General features: G+C 36.3%; 1 protein-coding gene across 6 annotated transcripts in view; it reads left to right on the top strand.

The window, feature by feature from the left end:
- MICU1 (mitochondrial calcium uptake 1) overlaps positions 1 to 21714 on the top strand; it is a 260341-nt gene that overhangs the window by 61798 nt on the left and 176829 nt on the right. For all 6 annotated transcript variants that reach the window (XM_040485339.1, XM_040485338.1, XM_040485337.1 and 3 more), the window contains one exon: positions 18404 to 18578. In XM_040485339.1, coding sequence (XP_040341273.1) covers positions 18404 to 18578 — 175 coding nt within the window. The remainder of the gene's footprint in view (positions 1 to 18403; positions 18579 to 21714) is intronic.

Below are 21714 nucleotides of genomic sequence, written 5' to 3'. Positions count from 1 at the left end.
ACCTTTGGGATATTGTGAATAATGCTGCTGTATACATATTTGTTGAAGTTCCTGCTTTTACTTTTTTGTGGTCCGTGCGCAGAAGTGGAATTGCTAGACCTCATAATAGTTCTATTTAAAAATTTTTGAGGGATCTTTATACTTTTTTCTATACCAGCTGCTTCAATTTACTTTCCCACTAACAGTGCACAGGAGTTCCAGTTTGTCTACATCCTTGCTCAACACTTGTTATTTCCTGTTTTTTCAACAATGAAAACAAGTATGAGGTGATATCTTACTTTGATTTTGATTTCCATTTCCCTGATGATGAATGATGGTGAGCATCTTGGCCATTTTATGGGTTTTTTTGTTTTGGTTTTTTTTGTTTTTTGTTTTTTGTTTTTTTGAGAAATGTTTATGTAAGTGCTCTTACGATTTTTTAATTAGATAATTTGGTTTTGGTTTTTTTGTTGTTTTTTTTTTGCTAGTGAGTTGTAGGAGTTCCTTATATATTTTAGATATTAACTTCCTATCAGATACATGGTTTACAACTATTTATTCCTGTTTTGTAGTTTACCTTTTCATTTTGTTGATTGCTGGTCAGTAGCTTTTCAGTGTGATTTAGTTCCACTTGTGTATTTTAGCTTCAGTTGCCAAGACCAAAAGTCATGGAGTTTTTCCCCTATGTTTTCTTCTGGGAATTCTATAGTTTTGGGTGTACTTTAAAAAAAATTTTTTTTTCAATGTTTATTTATTTTTGACAGAGACAGAGTGTGAGCGGGGGAGGGGCAGAGAGAGAAAGACACAGAATCTGAAGAAGCTCCAGGCTCTGAGCTGTCAGCACAGAGCCCGACGTGGGGCCCGAACCTACAAGCCTTGAGGTCATGACCTGAGCCAAAGTTGGACGCTTAACCGACTCAGCCACCCAGGTGCCCCTGGGTGTACTTTTAATTGTTTAATTCATTTCAAGTTGACTTTTCTGGATGGTGTAAGATAAGGGTACATGGGTTGTGTTTCCATTTATTTATGTCTTCTGTAATTTCTTTCAGCAGTCCTTTGTACTTTTCTGTATATGAATCTTTCACCCCCCCCCCCCCCCGGCCTGGTCACCTTTATTTCTAAGTATTTTATGCTTTCTGATGGGATTGTTTTCTTAATTCCTTTTTCTTTGTATAGTTTGTTGGTAGTGTATGGAAATACAATAGGTTTATATATATATATATTTTTTTTATATACTACAACTTTCCTGTATTTGTTTACTAGTAATCAGTTTTTATAAAATCTTAAGGGTTTTCTATATATAGTATCATGTCACCTGTGAAGAAAGATCATCTTACTTCTTCAGTCTCAATCCTTGCCTAATTGTATGTCTAGAACTTCCAGTGCTGTGTTGAATGCAATGGCAAGAGTGGGCATTTATAGCTTCTCTCTCTCTTTTTTTTTTTTTTTTTTTGAGAGAGAGAGCAAGCGCGCGCGCGCACGCACACACACACACACACACACACACACACATGAATGGGGTGGCACAGAGGGAGAGAAAGAGAGAGAGAGAATCTTAACCAAGGTTCATGCCCAGTGTGGATGGAGCCCAATGCAGGGCTTGATCTCACATCAGTGAGTTGGGTCAAGAGTTGGATGCTTAACTGACTGAGCCATCCAAACGCCCCTAATAGCTTATTCTTTATCATAGAGGAAAGCTTTCAGTTTTTCACTGTTTAATCCTTCTCAGACTCTTTTAAAAAAAATAAAAGGGGAGAACACTCCAAACTCCTTTTCTGAGTCTAACATTACCCTGATACCAAAATCAGACAAGGACACCACAAGAAAATAAAATTACAGGCCAGTATCCCCAATGAGTACAGATGAAAAAATTAGTCTGAAAAATGTTAGCAAACTGAATTAATAATATATTAAAAGAATTGTATGGGGCACCTGAGTGGCTCAATTGGTAAAGTGTTCGACTTTGGGTCAGGTCATGATCTTACGGTTCGTGAGTTTGAGCCCCATGTTGGATCCTGTGCTGACAGCTCAGAGCCTGGACCCTGCTTCAGATTCTGTGTGTCTCTGTCTCTCTGCCCCTCCCCGACTTGTGCTGTGTCTCTGTCTCTCAAAAATGAATAAACATTAAAAAAAAAAAGTATTCCATAGTCAAATGGGATTTATTCCAGGGGTACATTTCTTAAATTATTTATTGGTCTGTTTGCTTGTTTGTTTATTTATTCATTTATCTTAGAGAGCGCACAGGGGAGAGGGGCAGAGAGAGAGAAGGGAGAATCCCATGCAGACTCCATGCTCAGCATGGAGCCTGACATGAGGCTCAATTCCACAACACTGGGATCATGACCTGAGCTGAAATCAAGAGTCAGATGCTCAATTGACTGAGCCACCCAGGTATCCCTATTCCAGGGATACAAAGGTGATGTAGTAGCCACAAATAAGTCCATGTGATAAAGTACATTAACAAAATAAAGAATCAAATCATATTATCATATCAAAAGATGCAGAAAAAGCATTTGACAAAAAATTCAACATCCATTCATGATAAAAACTCCCAACAAAATATATAGAGGTATAGAAGGAATGTACTTCAATAGATATGTAGGTAGGTAGGTAGGTAGGTAGGAAGGAATGTACTTCAATAGATAGGTAGGAAGGAATGTACTTCAATAGATAGATATGTAGGCAGGTAGATAGATAGAGGGAATGTACTTCAATAGATAGATAGACAGACAGACACACAGACAAGGGACTGCCTGGGTGGCTCGGTTGAGTATCTAACTCTTGATTTCAGCTCAGGTCATGAGCTCTGCATCAGGCTCTGCACTAAGCATGGAGTCTGCTTGAGGTATTCTCTCTTCTCTTTTTTTCTCTCTGTCTGTCTCTCTCTTTCCTTTTCTGTCCCTCTGCCCTTCTCCCCTACTCTTGCTCTCATAAATTTAAATAAATAAATACATACATATACATACATACATACATACATACATAAATGGCATGTGCTTCTATATAGTAAAAGCCATACATGACAGTCCCAAATGTGGCATCATACTTAGTGGTAGAAAACTGAAAGTTTTTCATCTATGATGAACAGCAACACAAGAATGCTCGCCCTTGCCAGTCTTTTTCAACATAGTTTTAGAAGCTCTAACCAGAGCACTTAGGCAAGAAAAAGAAATAAAAGGCATCTGGACTTCAAGCTGTACTACAAAGCTGTAATTATCAAGACAGTATGGCACTGGCACAAAAACAGACACTCAGGTCAGTGGAACAGAATAGAGAACCCAGAAATGGACCCACAAACGTATGGCCAACTAATCTTTGACAAAGCAGGAAAGAGTATCCAATGGATACTGTTTCAAAGGGACACTTGCACCCCAATGTTTATAGCAGCACTATCAACAATAGCCAAAGTATGAAAAGAGCCCAAATGTCCATTGATGGATGAATGGATAAAGAAGATGTGGTATATACATATACAATGGAGTATTACTCGGCAATCAAAAAGAGTGAAATCATGCCATTTGCAACTACATGGATGGAACTAGAGGATATTATGCTAAGCGAAATTAGTCAGAGAAAGACAAATATCATATGACTTCACTCATATGAGAACTTTAAGATATAAAACAGATGAACATAGGGGAAGGGAAGCAAAACAGGGAGGGGGATAAAACATAAGAGACTCAAATATGGAGAACAAACAGAGGGTTACTGGAGGGGTTGTGGGAGGGGGGATGGGCTAAATGGGTAAGGGGCATTAAGGAATCTACTCCTGAAATCATTGTTGCACCATATGCTAACTAACTTGGATATAAATTAAAAGATAAATTATTAATAATAAAAAAATAAAAGGCATCAAAATCAGAAAGGAAAATGTAAAAACTGTTTCTTTTTTTTCTATGTATCTTTTAACATTTATTCATTTTGAGAGACAGAGATAGAGCATGAGTAGGGGAGGGGCAGAGAGAGAGGGAGACACAGACTCTGAAGCAGGCTTCAGGCTCTGAGCTATGAGCACAGAGCCCGATGCAGGGCTCAAACTCATGAACCTTGAGGTCATGACCTCAGCTGAAGTCGGACGCTTAACCAACTGAGCCATCCTGGCACCCCAAAGTAAAACTGCTACTATTTGCATGTGACATGATATATTCAGAATACCCTCCATCAAAAAACAAACAAACAAACAAACAAAAACTATTGAAACTATTAAATACAGCAAAGTTACAAACTAAATACACAAAAATTTATTGCACCTCTGTACACTAATAGTGAACTGTCAGGAAGAGAAATTGAGAAAACAATTTCATTTACAGTTGCATCAAAAAGAATAAAATACCTAATAATAAATTTAACCAATAAGTGAACAACATATACATTGAACACTATAACATTGGTGAACGAAACTGAAGAAGACACAAAATAAATGGGAAGATATTCTGTGTTCATAGAAAAGTTAATATTGTTAAAATGTCCATATTACTCAAAGTAATTTATAGATTTATTGCAATTCTTACTAGAATTCCAATGTATTTTTCACAGAAATGGAGGGAAAATCATAAAATATGTACACAACACAAAAGACCATGAATAGTCCAAGCAATCCTGAGAAAGAAGAGCAAAGCTGGAGGAATCCCACTTTCTGATTTCAAACTACAGAACTGTATTAATGAAAACAGTGTGGTAATGGCATAAATATTCACATAGACGAATGGAACAGAATACAGATCCCAGAAATAAGCTCCTGCAAATGTGGCTAATTAATATTTGACTGGGAGCCAAGGAACACTCAATGAGAAAACAAGTCTCTTCAAAAAATAGTTTTGGGAAAACTGGATAACCACCTGCAGAAGAATGAAATTGGACCCCTATCTTACCCCATTCACAAAAAATAATTCACAGAAAAATGCTTTAACAGAAGACCCAAAACTGCAAACTCCCTGAAGAAAACTCCTTCAGATAAACAATGCTGGGAAAAAGCTCTTTAACATTGGTCTTAAAACTATTTTCTGGATAACAAAGGACAAGCAACAAAAGCAAAATCAGCAAGTGGGACTGCATCAATTTAAAAAGTTTGTGCACAGCATAGGAAACAATTAACAAAATGAAAAGGCAACCTATGGAATGGCAGAAAATATTTGCATACCATGTGTTAGTTAAGAGGTTAATATCCAAAATGTATAAATGATTCATATAACTCAATAGTGAAAAAGCAGATGATCTGATTAAAAAATGAGCAGAGGACCTGAATAGACATTTTCCCAGAGACATCCAAATGGCCAACAGGTACATGAAAAGATGCTCAATATTGCTAATCATCAGGTAAATGCAAATCAAAACCACAATAATATATCACTTCATACCTGTTAGAATCGTTATTCTCAAAATGGTAAGGGATGACAATTTTGGTATGGATGTGTAGAAAAAGGAATCCTTGTGCACTATTGGTGGGGATATAAACTGATGCAACTACTGTGGAAAACTGGAGGCTTTTCAGGAAATTAAATATAGAACTACCATACGATCCACCATTCACACTTCAAGGAAATGAGAACAGGATCTTGAAGTGATTTCTGCACTCCCATGTATAATTCAGCTTTAGTCACAATATCCAAGATATAGAGACAACCTAAGTGTCCTTCAACAGATAAATACTTGAAGAAGATGTGCTGTACACACATACACGCACGGGAATATCATGCAGCCAATGGAAGGAAGGAAATCTTGCCATTTGCCTCTACATTGATGGATCTTGAGGGCATTTTGCTACGAAGATAAGCAGACAAAGAAAGACATACACTGTGTGGTATCACTTATATGTGGAATCTCAAAAACCTGAATTCCCAGAAGCAGACATTAAAACGGTGATTACCAGAAGCTGAGTGGATGGGGAATTGGGGAGTTTTTGGTCAGAGTAGAAACTACAGTCAGAATATAAATATGTTCTGGGACCTAAGGCACAGCATTGTGATTATAGTTAACAATACAGTATTATATACTTGAAAATTGCTAAGAGACTATATAGATCTTAAATGTTCTCACCAGAATAAAATGATAACCATTTGATTTAATGGAGATTTTAGCTAATGCAGTGGTGGCAATCAGATTGATATATAGAAGTATATCAAATCAACACGTTGTACCTTTATTTTTATTTTTATAATTTTTTTAAAGTTTATTTTGAGAGAGAGAACCAGCATGGGAGGGAGAGAGAGGAACAGAGTATCTGCACTTGATCTTAGCCAAAAGGCCGAGAAGTGATGAGGAACTGAGTATCTGAAGTGGGCTCTGTGCTGAGAAGACAGAGTCCCACGCGGGGCTCAAACTCACGAACTGCAAGATCATGACCTGAGCCGAAGTCAGGCACTTAACCAACTGAACCCCCCCGGCACCCCAACACATTGTACACTTTAAACTTACAAAATGTTATCAATTATATCTCAATAAAAAACTGCTTTGAAAATGCACTTTTATGCAAAATATGCTTTCAGATAAAGGTAAAGAAAACTAATTATAATCATGATTGTAAAAATTAGTCCACAAAGCTTGCAAAGATCTGTGGAAAAGACCTTACTAACTTGCTGACTCTTCTAGTTGATGACCAATATAAAAGTAAGGGTAAACCAACAAAATGTATTATTCCTTAAAAAGCACAGAAGTTAACTTCAGTTAAAAACAAATATTCTATACTTTTATTCCTTTCCTTCTCTTTATGATACTGATGTCACAAGTTACATCTCATGTTGTGTGCCCATTAACATTTTTATAGTTAAATGTTTTTTTGTATTTGATTTTTGAACTTCTGAGTTTAAAATTTAAAGAGATTTACACATCATCTTTATAAGACAGCAGTATTCTGTATTTCTCTATGTATTTGCCTTCTCCAGTGAGTTTTATATTTTCATATGCTTTCATGTTGCAGTGTGGTTTATTTCAACTTAAAGGACTCCCTTTGGCGTTTTTTTGTAATGCAGGTTTAATGGTGTGAACTCCTTCAGCATTGTTTATCTGAGAACATCTTTATTTCCCCTTGAATTCTAAAGAATAGTTTTGCCAGATATAATACCTTTGGTTGGCAGTTTTTTCTTTCAGCACTTTCTGTATCTCACCCTATTTCTTTTATTTTTTTTAATGTTTATTTATTTTTGAAGGAGAGAGAGAGACATAGTGCAAGCGGGGAGGGGCAGAGAGAGAGGGAGACACAGAATCCGAAGCAGGCTCTGGACTCCAAGCTGTCAGCACAGAGCCTGACGCGGGGCTCGAACTCACAAACTGCAAGATCATGACCTGAGCTGAAGTCGGATGCTCAACTGCCTGAGCCACCCAGGCGCCCCTCACCCTATTTCTTTATGCCTGCAAGGTCTTAGAGTTTTATGGGGTCCCTTTGTACATGATGAATCACTTTTGTCCTTCTGCTTTAAAACTGTCGCTTTGTCTTTGACTTTGGCAATTTGATTATAATGTGTCTTAGTGTGGATTTCTTTGGGTTCCATCTTGGAAGTCTGTTGAGCTTCTTCAGTCTGGATGTCCATTAACGTCCCCAAGTTTGGGAAGTTTTTGGCCATATTTTCTTTAAATAAACTTTTTACCCCTTTTTTCCTCTTCCTTCTCCTTCATGCATGTATTGGTTTTCTTGACCCGATCCCATGAGTCCCTTAGGCTTTTTCTTTTGCGTTTTGTTCCTCTGACTGGATAATATCAAATGATCTAGCTTCGAGTTTACCAATTCTTTCTTCCACTTGATCAGGTCTGTTTTTGAACCACCCTAAGTGAATTTTTCAGGTCTGTAATTGTATTCATCAGCTCCAGAATTTGTTTGCCTTTTTTTTTTTTTAAATCTCTCTTGATAGTAGTTTTTTTAATGCAGTGTTTTCTTGAGCTTATAGAGCATCTTTATGATAGGTATTTTGAATTATTTTTCAAGTAATAAATATTTCTGTTTCTTTAGGATCAGTTTCTGGAGATTTATTTTGCTCTTTTGTTTGATCCACATTTCTATTCATGTGTCTTCTAACTTTATGAGACATTTTTGAAGAATCAAGCACATATCACAGTCTTTATAGACTGACTTCATACAGAAGAAGGCCCTCAGCAATCAGCCTAATTATAGATCCCATTGTCTCTGAGTCTGTTTTGGAAGAAGTGACAGATTCTCTGGATCTGTGTGGGCAAATTTTCAATTGCAGAGGCTTGCCAGTTTTTTTCAAGAGCTTGTAATCTTTTGTTCCCTCTGGTGTTTGTCTGTAGTACTGCAAGTTCTCTGTGTATAGCAGCAAGCCACCTACTGTCTCTTCTAATCAGCCACCAAGTATCCAAAGTATTCCAGCTCCCAGTTATCACCCCAAGTCAGGTGAGGCACATGCCAACTAGTCTTTTCAGGCAGCCTTCTGAAAAACTAGAACACTAGACACTCCTTCCACTTCTTCCCTCACGAGGGAGAAGACTCATTCTGTACCTTTTCCTAGTTGTGCCAAGCTGTGCCAGCTCCCCAAACCACCTCCCGCTTCTCTTTTCTTTCGACTCCCTGGCATGCAAATCATGCCACCTTCTGTCAGGAGTCCAAATGAGGTGAACAGAAACCAATCCCTTGAGAGCCCTCTGAATAGCGAGAATGGTGAACACCCTTCCATTCTCATTCCTCCCTATAGGAGCAATTGCTAGCTGGGGCATTCTCTCCTGGTGCTAAGCTGTGCCTGCTTGTGGGAGGGACTGACATGGGTAAAGTGAAGTAGCTCCTTTTATCCATTTCAATGTGTCTGGTTTTGGCATTGTGCTTTCCTGGTGTACTGCAACTTCTTAACTGGATTTGGGGAATTTCATAAAGATATTTTGATCTGTACATCATTGTTAAATCATCTTTTCTGTGGGAGACAAAGGCTGGGACCTATTCTGCTATCTTGCTGACAGCTAATAATTACTTTATTAGATATTTTTCATTGTGTATGTTAACACTTTTGCATGCCTGGATTTTGTTGTTTTCCTTTAAAAGTATATTGATTTTTGTATTGGCAGGCAGTTAATTTATTGAAGAACCTGTTTTATCATCTAAAGCTTGTGTTTAAGCTTTTTTTTTTTAATCCCAACAGTTTACAGTATCTTTTTCTCTAGAGCTAATTTAGCCCTACTAATAAGATATGACCCGTCTCTTGTGTTTACTGAATGCCTTGGGTGTTCAGTGTTTTGTCACAGCTTGAGCGTTTCCCACTTGTGAGTCCTGGAAATATATTTGACCTACAGCTCTTTGATAATTGTTCTTTGCCTAATTTTGGATGCTTTAATCCTAAGAATACACTGCCTAATAGTAACTTAAGGGAGACCCCATTGGGTTCGTGGAACTTTTTCTTTGTGTGACTTCCTCCTCTCTGGCCCTCTTCCCCACCAATTCCAGCCACCTCAGCCTCTCCAAATTGTGACCTCTGTCTTCTCAACTTAGCATAGTCACTCTGTTTTGCTTGGAAGCCTGCTCCTGATCTGGAAAATAAAATGTCTCCAAAAGAAACTTCAGAACAATTATAGGCCTAACTTTTTTCAGAGAGTTAACTGTCTGTTGTTCATTATCTGAATATGTTTTATATATTTTGTTGAATTTTCTGTATTATTCCCCACTGTGGGAAGGCACATTTATCTGTGTATATCATTATATTTTACCAGTTCTATAATGTTTAATCACTGTTTTTTTATTATTTTATTATTATCATTTATATAATGATAATAAAAAATAATTTTTTTATTTTAATAAAAATAAAATATAAAATAAAAATAAAAATAAATATAAAATAAAAATAAAAAATATAAATATGAAAAAATATTTAAAAATATTAAAAATGTAAAAAAATATTTAAAAAATTTAAAAATTAAAAAAATAAATATAAAAAAATAAAAAATAAAAAAAATAAAAAAATTATTTTAATTTTTTAATTTAAAAAATTAAAAAACATAAATATATTTATTTATTATTTTATTATTTTATTATTATCATGATGGCTTCAACTATCAGGAATAAAATAGGAAAAAAATCAAAGTGACTCTTGGAAGTGAACTGCTCCGAAGGTGGTAAAAGATGCAGGGACATAATGGGGTGTAACCTGCCTACTACATATGAGCAGCATTCAGAGTATCAGGGATATCAGTGTGTGAGTTTTTCAGAAGAAATTATGAATTCTGTTTAGTTAATTGAACTGAAAGAAGCAGTGTGGTTAGGCTAGTTTCTGTTATACCAGACGATACTGAATGTCTGTAGATTTTCTTTTTTAGAACTTTAGGTTTTGGAGAAGTCAGGTTATGAGTCACCCTTTACAGGGCTTTTCCTGTCCCTACTGTATGTCCTTATGTTTTCTTTTATCAGTTGATTTATCTGTTTTCCCAATTCACCTTGACTTTCTTTAGGACAGAGATAGTCTTATTTATATTTATCTCAGCTGTAGTTCCTACAGCATTTGAATGATGAAATGAATGAATGCTGCCTCTTTTCTTTACCCATAAATTCCTTGGGTCTTCACTTTACCAGCCCATCATCATTTGGCTCCACAAACTTGTCAGAGGGAAATAAAACAGGGAAATGATCCAACCTTGAACACTTGGCCAAAGTTGAAAGGAAATTCAAGCTATGGTCAAAAGATTGCTTTTGAACCAGGTTGGGAAAAAAGCCTGTAGTGTATTAGTTTCTTGTTGATTTTTAAAAATGTGTTTATTTGGGGGCACCTAGGTGGCTTAGTTGGTTAATTGTTCGACATCAGCTCACGTCATTATCTCACGGTTCATGAGTTGGAGCCCTGTGACAGGCTCTGTCAGCTCAGAGCCTGGATCCTGCTTTGGATTCTGTGTCTCCCTCTCTCTCTGCCCCTCCCCTGCTTGTGCTCTCTCTGCGTCTCTCAAAAAATGAATAAACATTACAAAAATTTTTTTAATTTATTTATTTTTAGGATTTAGCCTTTAAAACAATTATTTTTCTTGCTTACAAATTCAGATATTTCTTTGACTTTGTTAACATGTATAAAATATTATTTGCAAGTAAATGAAATAAGAACTGTTTGTTTAAGTCTACTCTAAATAGTCATGTGAAATGATTACATTAAGAAATTTCTCATATTCCAGTATTTTAATCCCAGTGTATATTTTTCCAATCCTTTTTCTGGTCAACATAGATGAGGACTTCCATTTTTGTTCCTTTTGTGTTAGAAAGCACATTGCATGCTTTCTCTGTGTGAGGCACTGGGTTGGGAACTCTGGATAATTAAAATAAAAGAATAGTGGGGGCGCCTGAGTGGCTCAGTCAGTTAAGCATCCAACTTTTGATTTTGGCTCAGGTCATGATCTCATGGTTCATGAGATTGAGACCCACATTGGGCTCTGTGTTGACAGTGCAGAGCCTGCTTGGGATTCTGTCTGTCCCTCTCCCCTGCCCTCTGTCCCTTCTTCCCTCTCCCCCCCCCCCCCGCAGCAATAAATACATAAAAGTTAAAAAAAAAACTTTCGGGGAGCCTGGGTGGCTGAGTCGGTTAAGCATCCAACTTCAGCTCAGGTCATGATCTTGTGGTCCGTGGGGTCTAGCTCTGCACTGGGCTCTGCACTGACAGCTCAGAGCCTGGAGCCTGCTTCAGATTTTGTGTCTCCCACTTTCTCTTCCCCCCACCTGCTCACCCTCTGTCTGTCTCTCTCTCTCTCAAAAAACAAACGTTAAAAAAAATTTTTTTTAATTTTCTTGGGTGGCTCAGTCAGTTAAATGACCAACTCTTGATTTTGGCTCAGGTTATGATCTCACATTTGGTGGGATTGAGCCTTGCTATCAGCACAGAGCCTGCTTGGGATCCTCTATCTCTCCTGCTCACACACATGCTGTCTCTCTCAAAATAAATAAACTTTAAAAAAAACAAACTTTCTCTTAAAAAAAAAATAATGTCCAGTCTCTTCTTTTTGTTTTTTAAAGTTTTTATTGTTATTTAGTATTCCAGTATAATATTTTAAATTTATTTTATTTTATATTAGAGAGACAGAGCATGAGCAGGGAAGAGGAATGGGGGGGCAGAGAGAGAGAGAGAGAGAGAGAGAGAGAGGGAGAGGGAGGGAGGGAGGGAGGGAGGGAGAGAGAGAGAGACAGAGAGAGAGATTCTTAAGCAGGCTCCATGCTCAGTGTGGAGCCCAATGTGGAGCTTGATCCCATGACCCTGAGATCATGACCTGAGCTGAAATCAGGTGTCAGACACTCAACTGACTGAGCCACCCAGGCACCCTATTACTTATTATTCCAGTATAATTAATGTACAGTGTTATATTACTGTCATGTGTACAGTATAGTGATTCAACAATTCTATGTATTATTCATTGCTCATCATGATAAATGTACTCTTAATCCTCTTTACCTATTTTATCCGTCCCCCCAGTTCTGGCAACCACCAGTTCTCTATATTTAAGAGTCTATTTTGTTGTTGTTGTTGTTGTTGTTGTTGTTTGTCTTTTTCCTGTGTTCACTTGTTTTATTTCTTAAATTCCACATATGAGTGAGATCATATGGTATTTGTCTTTCTCTGACTGACTTATTTCACTTAGCATTATGCCCTCTATACCCTCTAGATTCATTCACATTGTGGCAAATGGCAAGATTTTATTCTTTTGTATTGCTGAGGAATATTCCCTTGTCTATATATACCACATCTTCCTTATCCATTCATCTATTGATGAACACTTGGGTTGCTTCCAAATTTTGGCTGTTGCAAGTAATGCTTCAATAAACACAGGGGTACATCTATTGTTTTGAATTAATTTTTCATATTCTTTGAGTAAATACTCAATAGTGAAATTACTGGATTGTAGGGTAATGTTATTTTTAACTTTTTGAGGAACTCCATGCTATTTTCCGCAGTGACTGCACCAGTTTGCATCCCCAACAGTACACAAAGGTTTCCTATTCTCCACACATTGTTTATTTTGTGTTTTTGATTTGAACCATTCTGACAAGTGTGAGGTGATACCTCATTGTGCTTTTGACTTATATTTCCCTAATGATAAGTGATGTTGAACATCTTTTCATGTGACTGTTGGTTATCTTTATGTCATGTCTTCTTTCTAGAAATGTTCATGTCTTCTGCCCATTTTTTATTAGATTATTTCTTTTTTTTTTTTTTTTGGTGTTGAGCTGTAGAAGTTCTTTGTATATTTTGGACACTAACCCCTTAGCAGATGCATCATTTGCAAATATTTTCTCCCATTGAGTAGATTGTCTTTTTGTTTTTGTTGATTGTTTCCATTGCTGTGCAGAAGCTTTTTATTTTGGTATAGTACCAGTAGTTGTTTTTGTTTGTTTATTTTTTTTGTTTGCTTGTTTGTTTTTATTTGCCTTGCCTTAGGAGACATACCTAGAAAAATGTCTCTATAGCTAATGTCAGAGAACTTATTGCTTGTGTTCTCTTCTAGGATTTTTATGGTATCATGCCTCACATTTAGGTCTTTAACCTATTTTGAGTTTATTTTTTATGTGTATTGTAAGTGCGTTACTTTCATTCTTTTGCATGCAACTGTCTAGTTTTCCCAACACCATTTTTTGAAGAGACTGTCTTTCTTCGATTGCATATTCTTGCCTCTTTAGTTGTAAATTAATTGACCATATAATCATGGGTTTATTTCTGGGCTCTCTGTTCTGTTGATCTCTGTGTCTCTTTTTGTACCAGGACCATGCTGTTTTGAATACTACAGCTTTGTAGTTTATCTTGAAATCTGAGATTGTGATACCTCCAATTTTGTTCTTCTTTTTCAAGATTGATTTGGCTATTTTGGGTGTTTCGTAGTTCCACACAGATTTTAGAACCATTTGTTCAAATTCTGTGAAAAATACTGTTGATATTTTGATAGGGATTGCATTAAATCTGTAGTTAATTTTGGATAGTATGGATGTTTTAACAATATTTGTTCTCCCCATTCATGAACATGGAATATCTTTCCATTTGTTTCATCTTCAGTTTCTTTTATCTGTGTTTTATAGTTTGAAGAGTACAGGTTTTTCATCTCCTTGGTTAAGTTTATTCCTAGGTATTCTATTATTTTTGGTGCAATGGTAAATGAGATTGTTTTCTTAATTTCTTTTTCTTCTACTTTTTTATGAGTGTATGCAACAGGTTTCTGTATATTGTATGAGAATGTACTGTATGAGAATATTGTATTAGTGTATTCTGTATGAGAATGCAACAGGTTTCTGTATATTGATTTTATATCTTCCAACCTTACTGAATTCATTTGTCAGCTCTAGTTTTTGTGTGTGTGTATGTGTGTGTGGAATCTTCAGAGTTTTCTATATATTGTATATTGTTATCTGCAAATAATGAAAGTTTTACTTCATTACCAGTTTGGATTCCTTTTATCTCTTTTATTTGTGTGATTGCTGTGGCTAGGATTTCTAGTACTACATTTAATAAAAGTGGGGAGAGTGGAATCCTTGTCTTGCTCCTAATCTTAGGGGAAAAGCTCTCAGTTTTTTACTATTGAGTATGATGGTAGCTGTGGTTTTTGTATATGGCTTTTATTATGTTGAGATATGTTCCCTCTAAGCATACTTTCTTGAGTGCTTTATCAAGAATTGATGTTATACTTTGTCACATGCTTTTTTTGCATCTATTGAAATGATCATATGGTTTTTATCCTGTCTCTTGTCGATGTGATGTATCACATTGATTGATTTGTGAATATTGAACCATCCTTGCATACCAGGAATAATTCCCACTTGATTGTGATGAATGATATTTTTAATGTATTGTTGGATTCAATTTGGTAATATTTTGTGGAGAATTTTTGCATCTATGTTCATCATAGATAATGGCCTGTAGTTCTCTTTTTTTTTGTAGTGTTTTTATCTGGTTTTGGTATCATGGTAATGCTGGCCTCATAGAATATATTTGGAAGCTTTGCTTTTCTATTTTTTGGAATATTTTGAGAAGAACAGGCATTAACTCTTCTTTAAATGTTTAGTAGAATTCACCAGTGAAGCCATCTGCTCTTGGACTTTGGTTGGTTGGGAGTTTTTGATTGCCTATTTAATATTTAATTTCATTGCTGGTAATTGGTCTGTTCAAATTTCTGGTTCTTCCTGATGAAGTTTTGGGAGGTTATATGTTTTCTAGGAATCTATCCATTTCTCCTAGGTTGTCTAATTTGTTGGCACATATTTTTTTTTAAGTTTATTTATTTATTTTGAGAGAGACAGAGAGAGAGAAAGAGAGAGAGCATACAAGTAGGGGAGGGACAGAGAGAGAGGGAGAGAGAGAATCCCAACCAGGCTCCACACTGTCAATGTAGAGCCTGACACAGGGCTTGAACTCAAGAACCATGAGATCATGACCTGAGTGAGAGTGAGACGTTTAGCTAACTGAGCCACTCAGGTGCCTCCGTTGGCACATAATTTTTCATAATCTTCTCCTATAATCCTTTGTATATATGTGGTGTCAGTCATTGTTTCTCCTCATTCATTTCTAAATGTGTTTGAGTCCTCTCTTTCCCTCTCTCTTTCTCCCTCTCTCTGTCTCTCACCTTCTCTCTTTTCTCTCAGTAAATCTGGCTAAAGGTTTATCAATTTTGTTGATCTTCTCACAGAACCAGCTTCTGGTTTTATTGATCTGTTGTTTTTTTAGTTTCTACTTTGTATATATCTACTCTAATCTTTATTACTTCCTTCCTTTTTCTGAACAACCAGTCTCTTAATGTTCTTACCTATTATGTTGAACCATATGACAGTGCTGATATTTGACAGTTTTTGGTTTATAAAAACGACGAAGTCAATTGAGTCCCCCTAATAGTTAAAGAGCAAGATAGATTCTGGGAATACAAAAGTAACATAAATTATGATATGGTTCAGTTACCAAATCATGTAGCAGTTTGAAAGAATAGAATCATTCTCTTGGATGAAGAAGTTAGGAAAAATCTTTATAGAATAGATTGTCAGTTTCAAACTCTAGCTAGAGGGGCTTCTCCTGTACATTCAGGTTTTTTCTTGCTACTGATAATTGAATTAACTTGGTAAGCCCATTAGGTTTTTGTCTTCCTGTAGAATTTTGTTATGTACATGTTTTAACTTCAGTATCAATTTTTGATTCCTTTGGTCTCACACTTATTCTTCCAATTCATTTTTTTTTTTTGGTTAAAAAAAATAACAAAATTTATCATCCTAACCATTTTTAAGTATACAGCTAAGTAGTGTTAAGTATATTTACACTGTTGTTAAAGAGATCTTTACAACTTTTTCATCTTGCACAACTAAAATTCATTACCCATTAAATACCTCTGTTCCACCCTCCCTGCAGCCCCCGGTTACATCATTCTATTTTCTGTCTCTATGAAATAGACTCTGTTAGATGCCTCATATAAGTAAGGTCATAATACAGTATTTGTCTTTTTGGCTCATTTCACTTAGTGTAATGTCCTCAAGGTTCAACCATGTTGTGGCATGCAATATGATATCCTTTCCTTTTTAGTATTTTTTCTGAGTTACTTAAATTTTTTTGACATACAAGAAGTTGTACATAACTAATGCCTACAACTTGAGGAGTTGGAGAGAAGTATATACCAGTGAACCATCATTAGTGTATGCCATAAGCCAGTCCATCACCTTTAGAAGTTTTCTCTAACCCTCTAATTTGTTATTATTATAGGTTGCTTTAGTGAGAAAACACTTAATATTAGATCTACCTTCTTAGCAAATGTCTAAGTATACAATACAGTTTTGTTAACTGTAGACACTATGCTGTTCAGTGGATCTCTAAGACTTACTTACTTTGTGTAACTAAATATTTGCGCCCTTTGACTAATATCTCCCCATTTCCTCCTCCCCCAGCCCCTGGAAAGCACCATTCCCCTCTCTGCCTTTATGAGTTTGACTCTTTTATATTCATAATGTAAGTGGTATAATATAGTACTTGTTCTTCTGTGTTTGGCTTAGTTCGCTTAGCATAATGCCCTCTAGGTTCATCTGTGTTGCCAGAAATGGCAGGATTTCCTTCCCTTTTTGATGCTGAATAGTATTCCTGTGGGTGGGGAGTACACACATACCACATTTTATTTATTTGTGGGTGTTTTTTTTTAAGATGTTTAAAAGTAATCTCTATACCCAGTGTGGGGCTCAAACTCATAACCCAGAGATCAAGAGTCACACATTCCACCAACTGAGCCAGCCAGGTGCCCCCACATTTTATATATTTGTTGATTGAGAGGCATTTAGGTTGCTTCCCATGCCTTGGCTACTCTGAATAATGCTTCAATGAAGGTGGGAATATAGATATCTGAGATCCTGATTTCATTTCCTTTGGATATATACCCAAAGTGGGATTCCTGAATCATTTGGCAGTTCTATTATTTGTTTTTTTGAGGATCTTCCATTCTGTTTTCCATAGTGGCTGTATGAATTTACATTCTGGCCAAATATGTACCAGGGATCCCTTTTCTCCACATCCTCACCTCCACTTGTTATCTTCTTTTTTTTTTTTGTTACCAAAGCCATCCTACCAGGTGTGAGTTGATATTTCATTGCAGTTTTAGTTTGCATTTCCCTGATGATTATTGATGTTGAGCACATTTTTCATGTACAGTTGGCCATTTATGTATCTTCTTTTGAGAAATGTCTCTTCACTTCCTTTGTCCATTTTTTTTTTTAATTTTTTTTTTCAACGTTTATTTATTTTTGGGACAGAGAGAGACAGAGCATGAACGGGGGAGGGGCAGAGAGAGAGGGAGACACAGAATCGGAAACAGGCTCCAGGCTCTGAGCCATCAGCCCAGAGCCCGACGCGGGGCTCGAACTCACTGACCGCGAGATCATGACCTGGCTGAAGTCGGACGCTTAACTGACTGCGCCACCCAGGCGCCCCCCTTTGTCCATTTTTTAATCAGGTTATTTGGGTTTTTTTTTTTTTTTTGGCTATTATAAGCGTTCTCTATGTTTTGAATATTAGCCCTTTATTAAATACATGGTTTGCAAGTATTTTCTCCCATACAATAGGTTGTCTTTTCATTTTGTTGATTGTTTCTTTCACTGTAGTGAAGCTTTGTAGTTTCACATAATCCTGCTGTCTCTTGGCTTTTTGTTGCCTATGCTTTTGGTATCATCCCTGTCATTTTAGAGCTGGATATTATTCTTTGTATGTATATACCACATTATCTTTATCCACCCACCTGTTAATGGACATACCAGTTGCTTCAAACATTTTAGCTGTTGTGAGTAATGCTGCTGTTAACATGAATGTGCAAAAATCTCTTCATGACTCTGCTTTCAGTTCTTTGGGATATAGAGCCAGAAGTGGAATTGCTGGATCATACGATAGTTCTATTTTTAACTTTTTAAGGAACCTCTTCCTGTAGAACTTTTCGCAAATTTCATTACTATTGCTCCCGCTAAACTGTACCTGAAAATATTTATTTCTGGATTAATGCAAATTTATTTTTTTTGCATATCTAGGGCCCTTGCAGAATCTCCACCATCTATAAACAACCTGAAGAGTGAAGTTGGTGATAAAGGGAAGAATAAAGATGAAGGGGAAGTTCCTAACCATGAAAAAAAGGCTGCAGGTATTTGTCTCGAGCCTCATCCAGAAGAGAAAAAGAAGAAACGTTCTGGATTCAGAGACAGAAAAGTATGGAACACAATCTTATAAATTAGAACTGTAGTTAATTACAAGTTAGAATAATGCAGTTCAGTCTCTTTTATCATTTATTTCAGATGGTTCATATTCTCTTTGCAGAGATTCACCTTTTTTGCTATTTTCTGTCATGTTCTAAGGCAAGTGTAATCTTGAAATGTGAAGTTAATGGGGGGTAGTGAAAAGATCCAAGATTGGTAATCAGGATTTGCATATATTTTCCGTTTCAATTTAACTACCTAGGTTGGTTCATACTTTCCAGATCTTTCAGATGCTAAATGTTCTAGTATATGTTGAGTCTTTGGAACGACTGATTGATGATGCCCAGTTGGAAAGGCGGGATAACATCCTTTTGGAAATATACAAATATTTCCAAAAATTCAACTAATTTTGATGATAGCATAAACTTTAAATGACTTCAACATTTTATATCTTTAACACAACCTGCTGTTACAGAGCTCTACCTCAGAAAAATTTCAATTCCGGTATAGTAATACCTTTGATATTGAGCATTTGAATTCAGCAGACATGAGTGATGAAAAGTCAAAAGGATGAATTTCATTTTGCACGATAGCATTGAAATTCAGGGAATTGCCTTCACTTGCCAAAATGTAGCTAATAAATACAACAAGATAATTTGAGTTATTTGTGTGTTGCATGTGTGTGGTACGTATTTGCAAGGAAAGTTCCTTTGAGAGATTTGTATCTTCTGTGTGTTTGTTTGGATGAAGTTATTAAATATGCCTTTTCATTTCTCTGGGTTGCCTGGGTGGGCTCAGTTAGTCAAGTATCTGATTCTTGATTTCAGCTCAGGTCATGATCTCACATTTGTGGAATCAAGCCCCACATCCAGCCCCACTGTGCTGACTGTGGAACCTGGTTCAGATTCTCTCTCTTCCTCCCCTTCTGCCTCTGTCCTGCTTGTGCTCGCTTACTAAATACATACATACATACATACATACATACATACATACATAAATAAATCTTTTCATTTCTCAAATCCATTTTTCTTCTTTTAAAAATTTTAAAAAATGTTTTATTTATTCTTGAGAGAAAGAGAGAGCATGAGCTGGGGAGGGGCAGGGAGAGAGGGAGACACAGAATCTGAATCAGGCTCCAGGCTCCAAGCTGTCAGCACAGAGCCCCAAGCGAGGCTCAAACTCATGAATCATGAGATCATGATTAAGTCGACACTTATCCAACTGAGCCACCCAGGCGCCCCTCAAATCCATTACTGGTTGAGGTGAATTTGAACAAAAATTATGTGTTATAAGTTAAGTGTCAACTGTTGGTATTTCCACAATGATACGTTTATTTAATCTTTTGCCCTGAGTGAATTAGAAGAAAGTTCAGACTCACCTTGTGCCAGCAGTTTCATTTATAAAGTCAAATTTTCCATTTTACAAAATAGAGCAAAACTTATCCAAATGAGCATTTATTTTTGAACTTTCCATTTTCTTCTCCTGCTTTCTGCTCAGCAATGACCATATGTCATACTTCCCAGATAAAAATGAAAGCTTGATAATTGTAATTTACTTAACTTGTAGCTCCCAAGGCTATAAAACCTTTCTAATCTGTTTCTGAAATAATTCTTTCAGTAAAGTTTTAGTGGAAGAGCTATGTTTTCCTTATTCAGGGATAACCATTCCACATGTTATCCTGTTTCCCTAACAACCTATTTCAATACTTATTTTTTCCTCTGCCTGTTTTCTCAGCTGCTCTTTGTCTTGTCATTTTTTACATAGTCTACATGGACATGTTAAAGATTTTTCCATTTTTAATAAAATAATAAATTGCATTTTTGAGCATGTTTTGTTTTGGTTTTTTGGTTGGGTGGTTTTTTTTTTTTGTTGTTTTTGTTTTTTTTTGTTTTTGCCATTCATATTCTTTCCCTGCAATACCAAACTGCTCCATTTTCCATAGGCTCTCTTTGACATCCTCCCTTTTCACTTAAATTTTTTGGCTTTGATCTTTTACATTCTCTTGATTTTTATGTAATACTTAAAATATTCAGAGAGAAAGAAATAGAGACTACTATAATGAACATACATGTATCCATCCCTCATTTTGTCAAGTTTTAACATTTCATTATATTTGCTTCATTTTTTTTCCCTTTTTTATTAAGAAACAAAATGAATATAAAAAATACATTGCTGGAGCATCTTGGTGGCTCAGCTAAGTGTCCGACTCTTGATTTTGGTTCAGGTCATGATCTCATGGTTTGTTGATTTGAGCTCCACGTTGGGCTCTGCACTGACAGTGTGGAGCCTTCTTGGGATTCTCCGTCTCCCTTTCTCTCTGTGCCTCCCTTGCTTACACGTGCTCTCTCAAAAATACATAAACTTAAAAAAAAATACATTGCTGTATTGTCCTTAGTTCATGATTTATTAATGCCATGCATGGCCTGGTGGTTTTGTGTGATTGATTGATTGATTGATTGATTGATTGATTTTTAAATAATATACTCACTTTTTAATTTACATCCAAGTTAGTATATAGTGCAACAATGATTTCAGGAGTAGATTCCTTAATGCCCCTTACCGATTTAGCCCATCCCCCCCTCCCACAACCCCTCCAGTAACCCTCTGTCTCCATATTTAAGAGTCTCTTATGTTTTGTCCACCTCCTGTTTTTATAAATTTTTTTAATGTTTATTTATTTTTGAGAGAGAAAGACTGAGTATGAGTAGGGGAGGGGCAGAGAGAGGGGGAGACACAGAATCTCAAGCAGGCTCCAGGCTCTGATCTGTCAGCACAGAGCCTGATGTGGAGCTCAAACTCACAAGAACTGTGAGATCATGACCTGAGCTGAAGCCGGACACTCAAGCAACTGAACCACCCATGTGTCCCCCTGCTCCCTGATTTTATATTATTTTTGCTTTTCTTCCCTTATGTTCATCTGTTTTGTATCTTAAAGTCCTCATAGGAGTGAAGTCATATGATTTTTGTCTTTCTCTAATTTCGCTTAGCATAATACCTTCTAGTTCCATTCACATAGTTGCAAATGACAAGATTTCGTTCTTTTTAATTACTGAGTAATACTTCATTGTATATATATATATATATATATATATATATATATATATATATACACCACATCTTCTTTATCCATTTATCCATCGATGGACATT

The sequence above is a fragment of the Herpailurus yagouaroundi genome, unplaced genomic scaffold, assembly GCF_014898765.1.
Source record: "Herpailurus yagouaroundi ecotype Mexico unplaced genomic scaffold, PumYag 163, whole genome shotgun sequence".
Lineage (NCBI taxonomy): Eukaryota > Metazoa > Chordata > Mammalia > Carnivora > Felidae > Herpailurus > Herpailurus yagouaroundi.
Note: the sequence above shows the minus strand (reverse complement) of the source record. Positions and strands in the feature narration are given on the sequence as shown.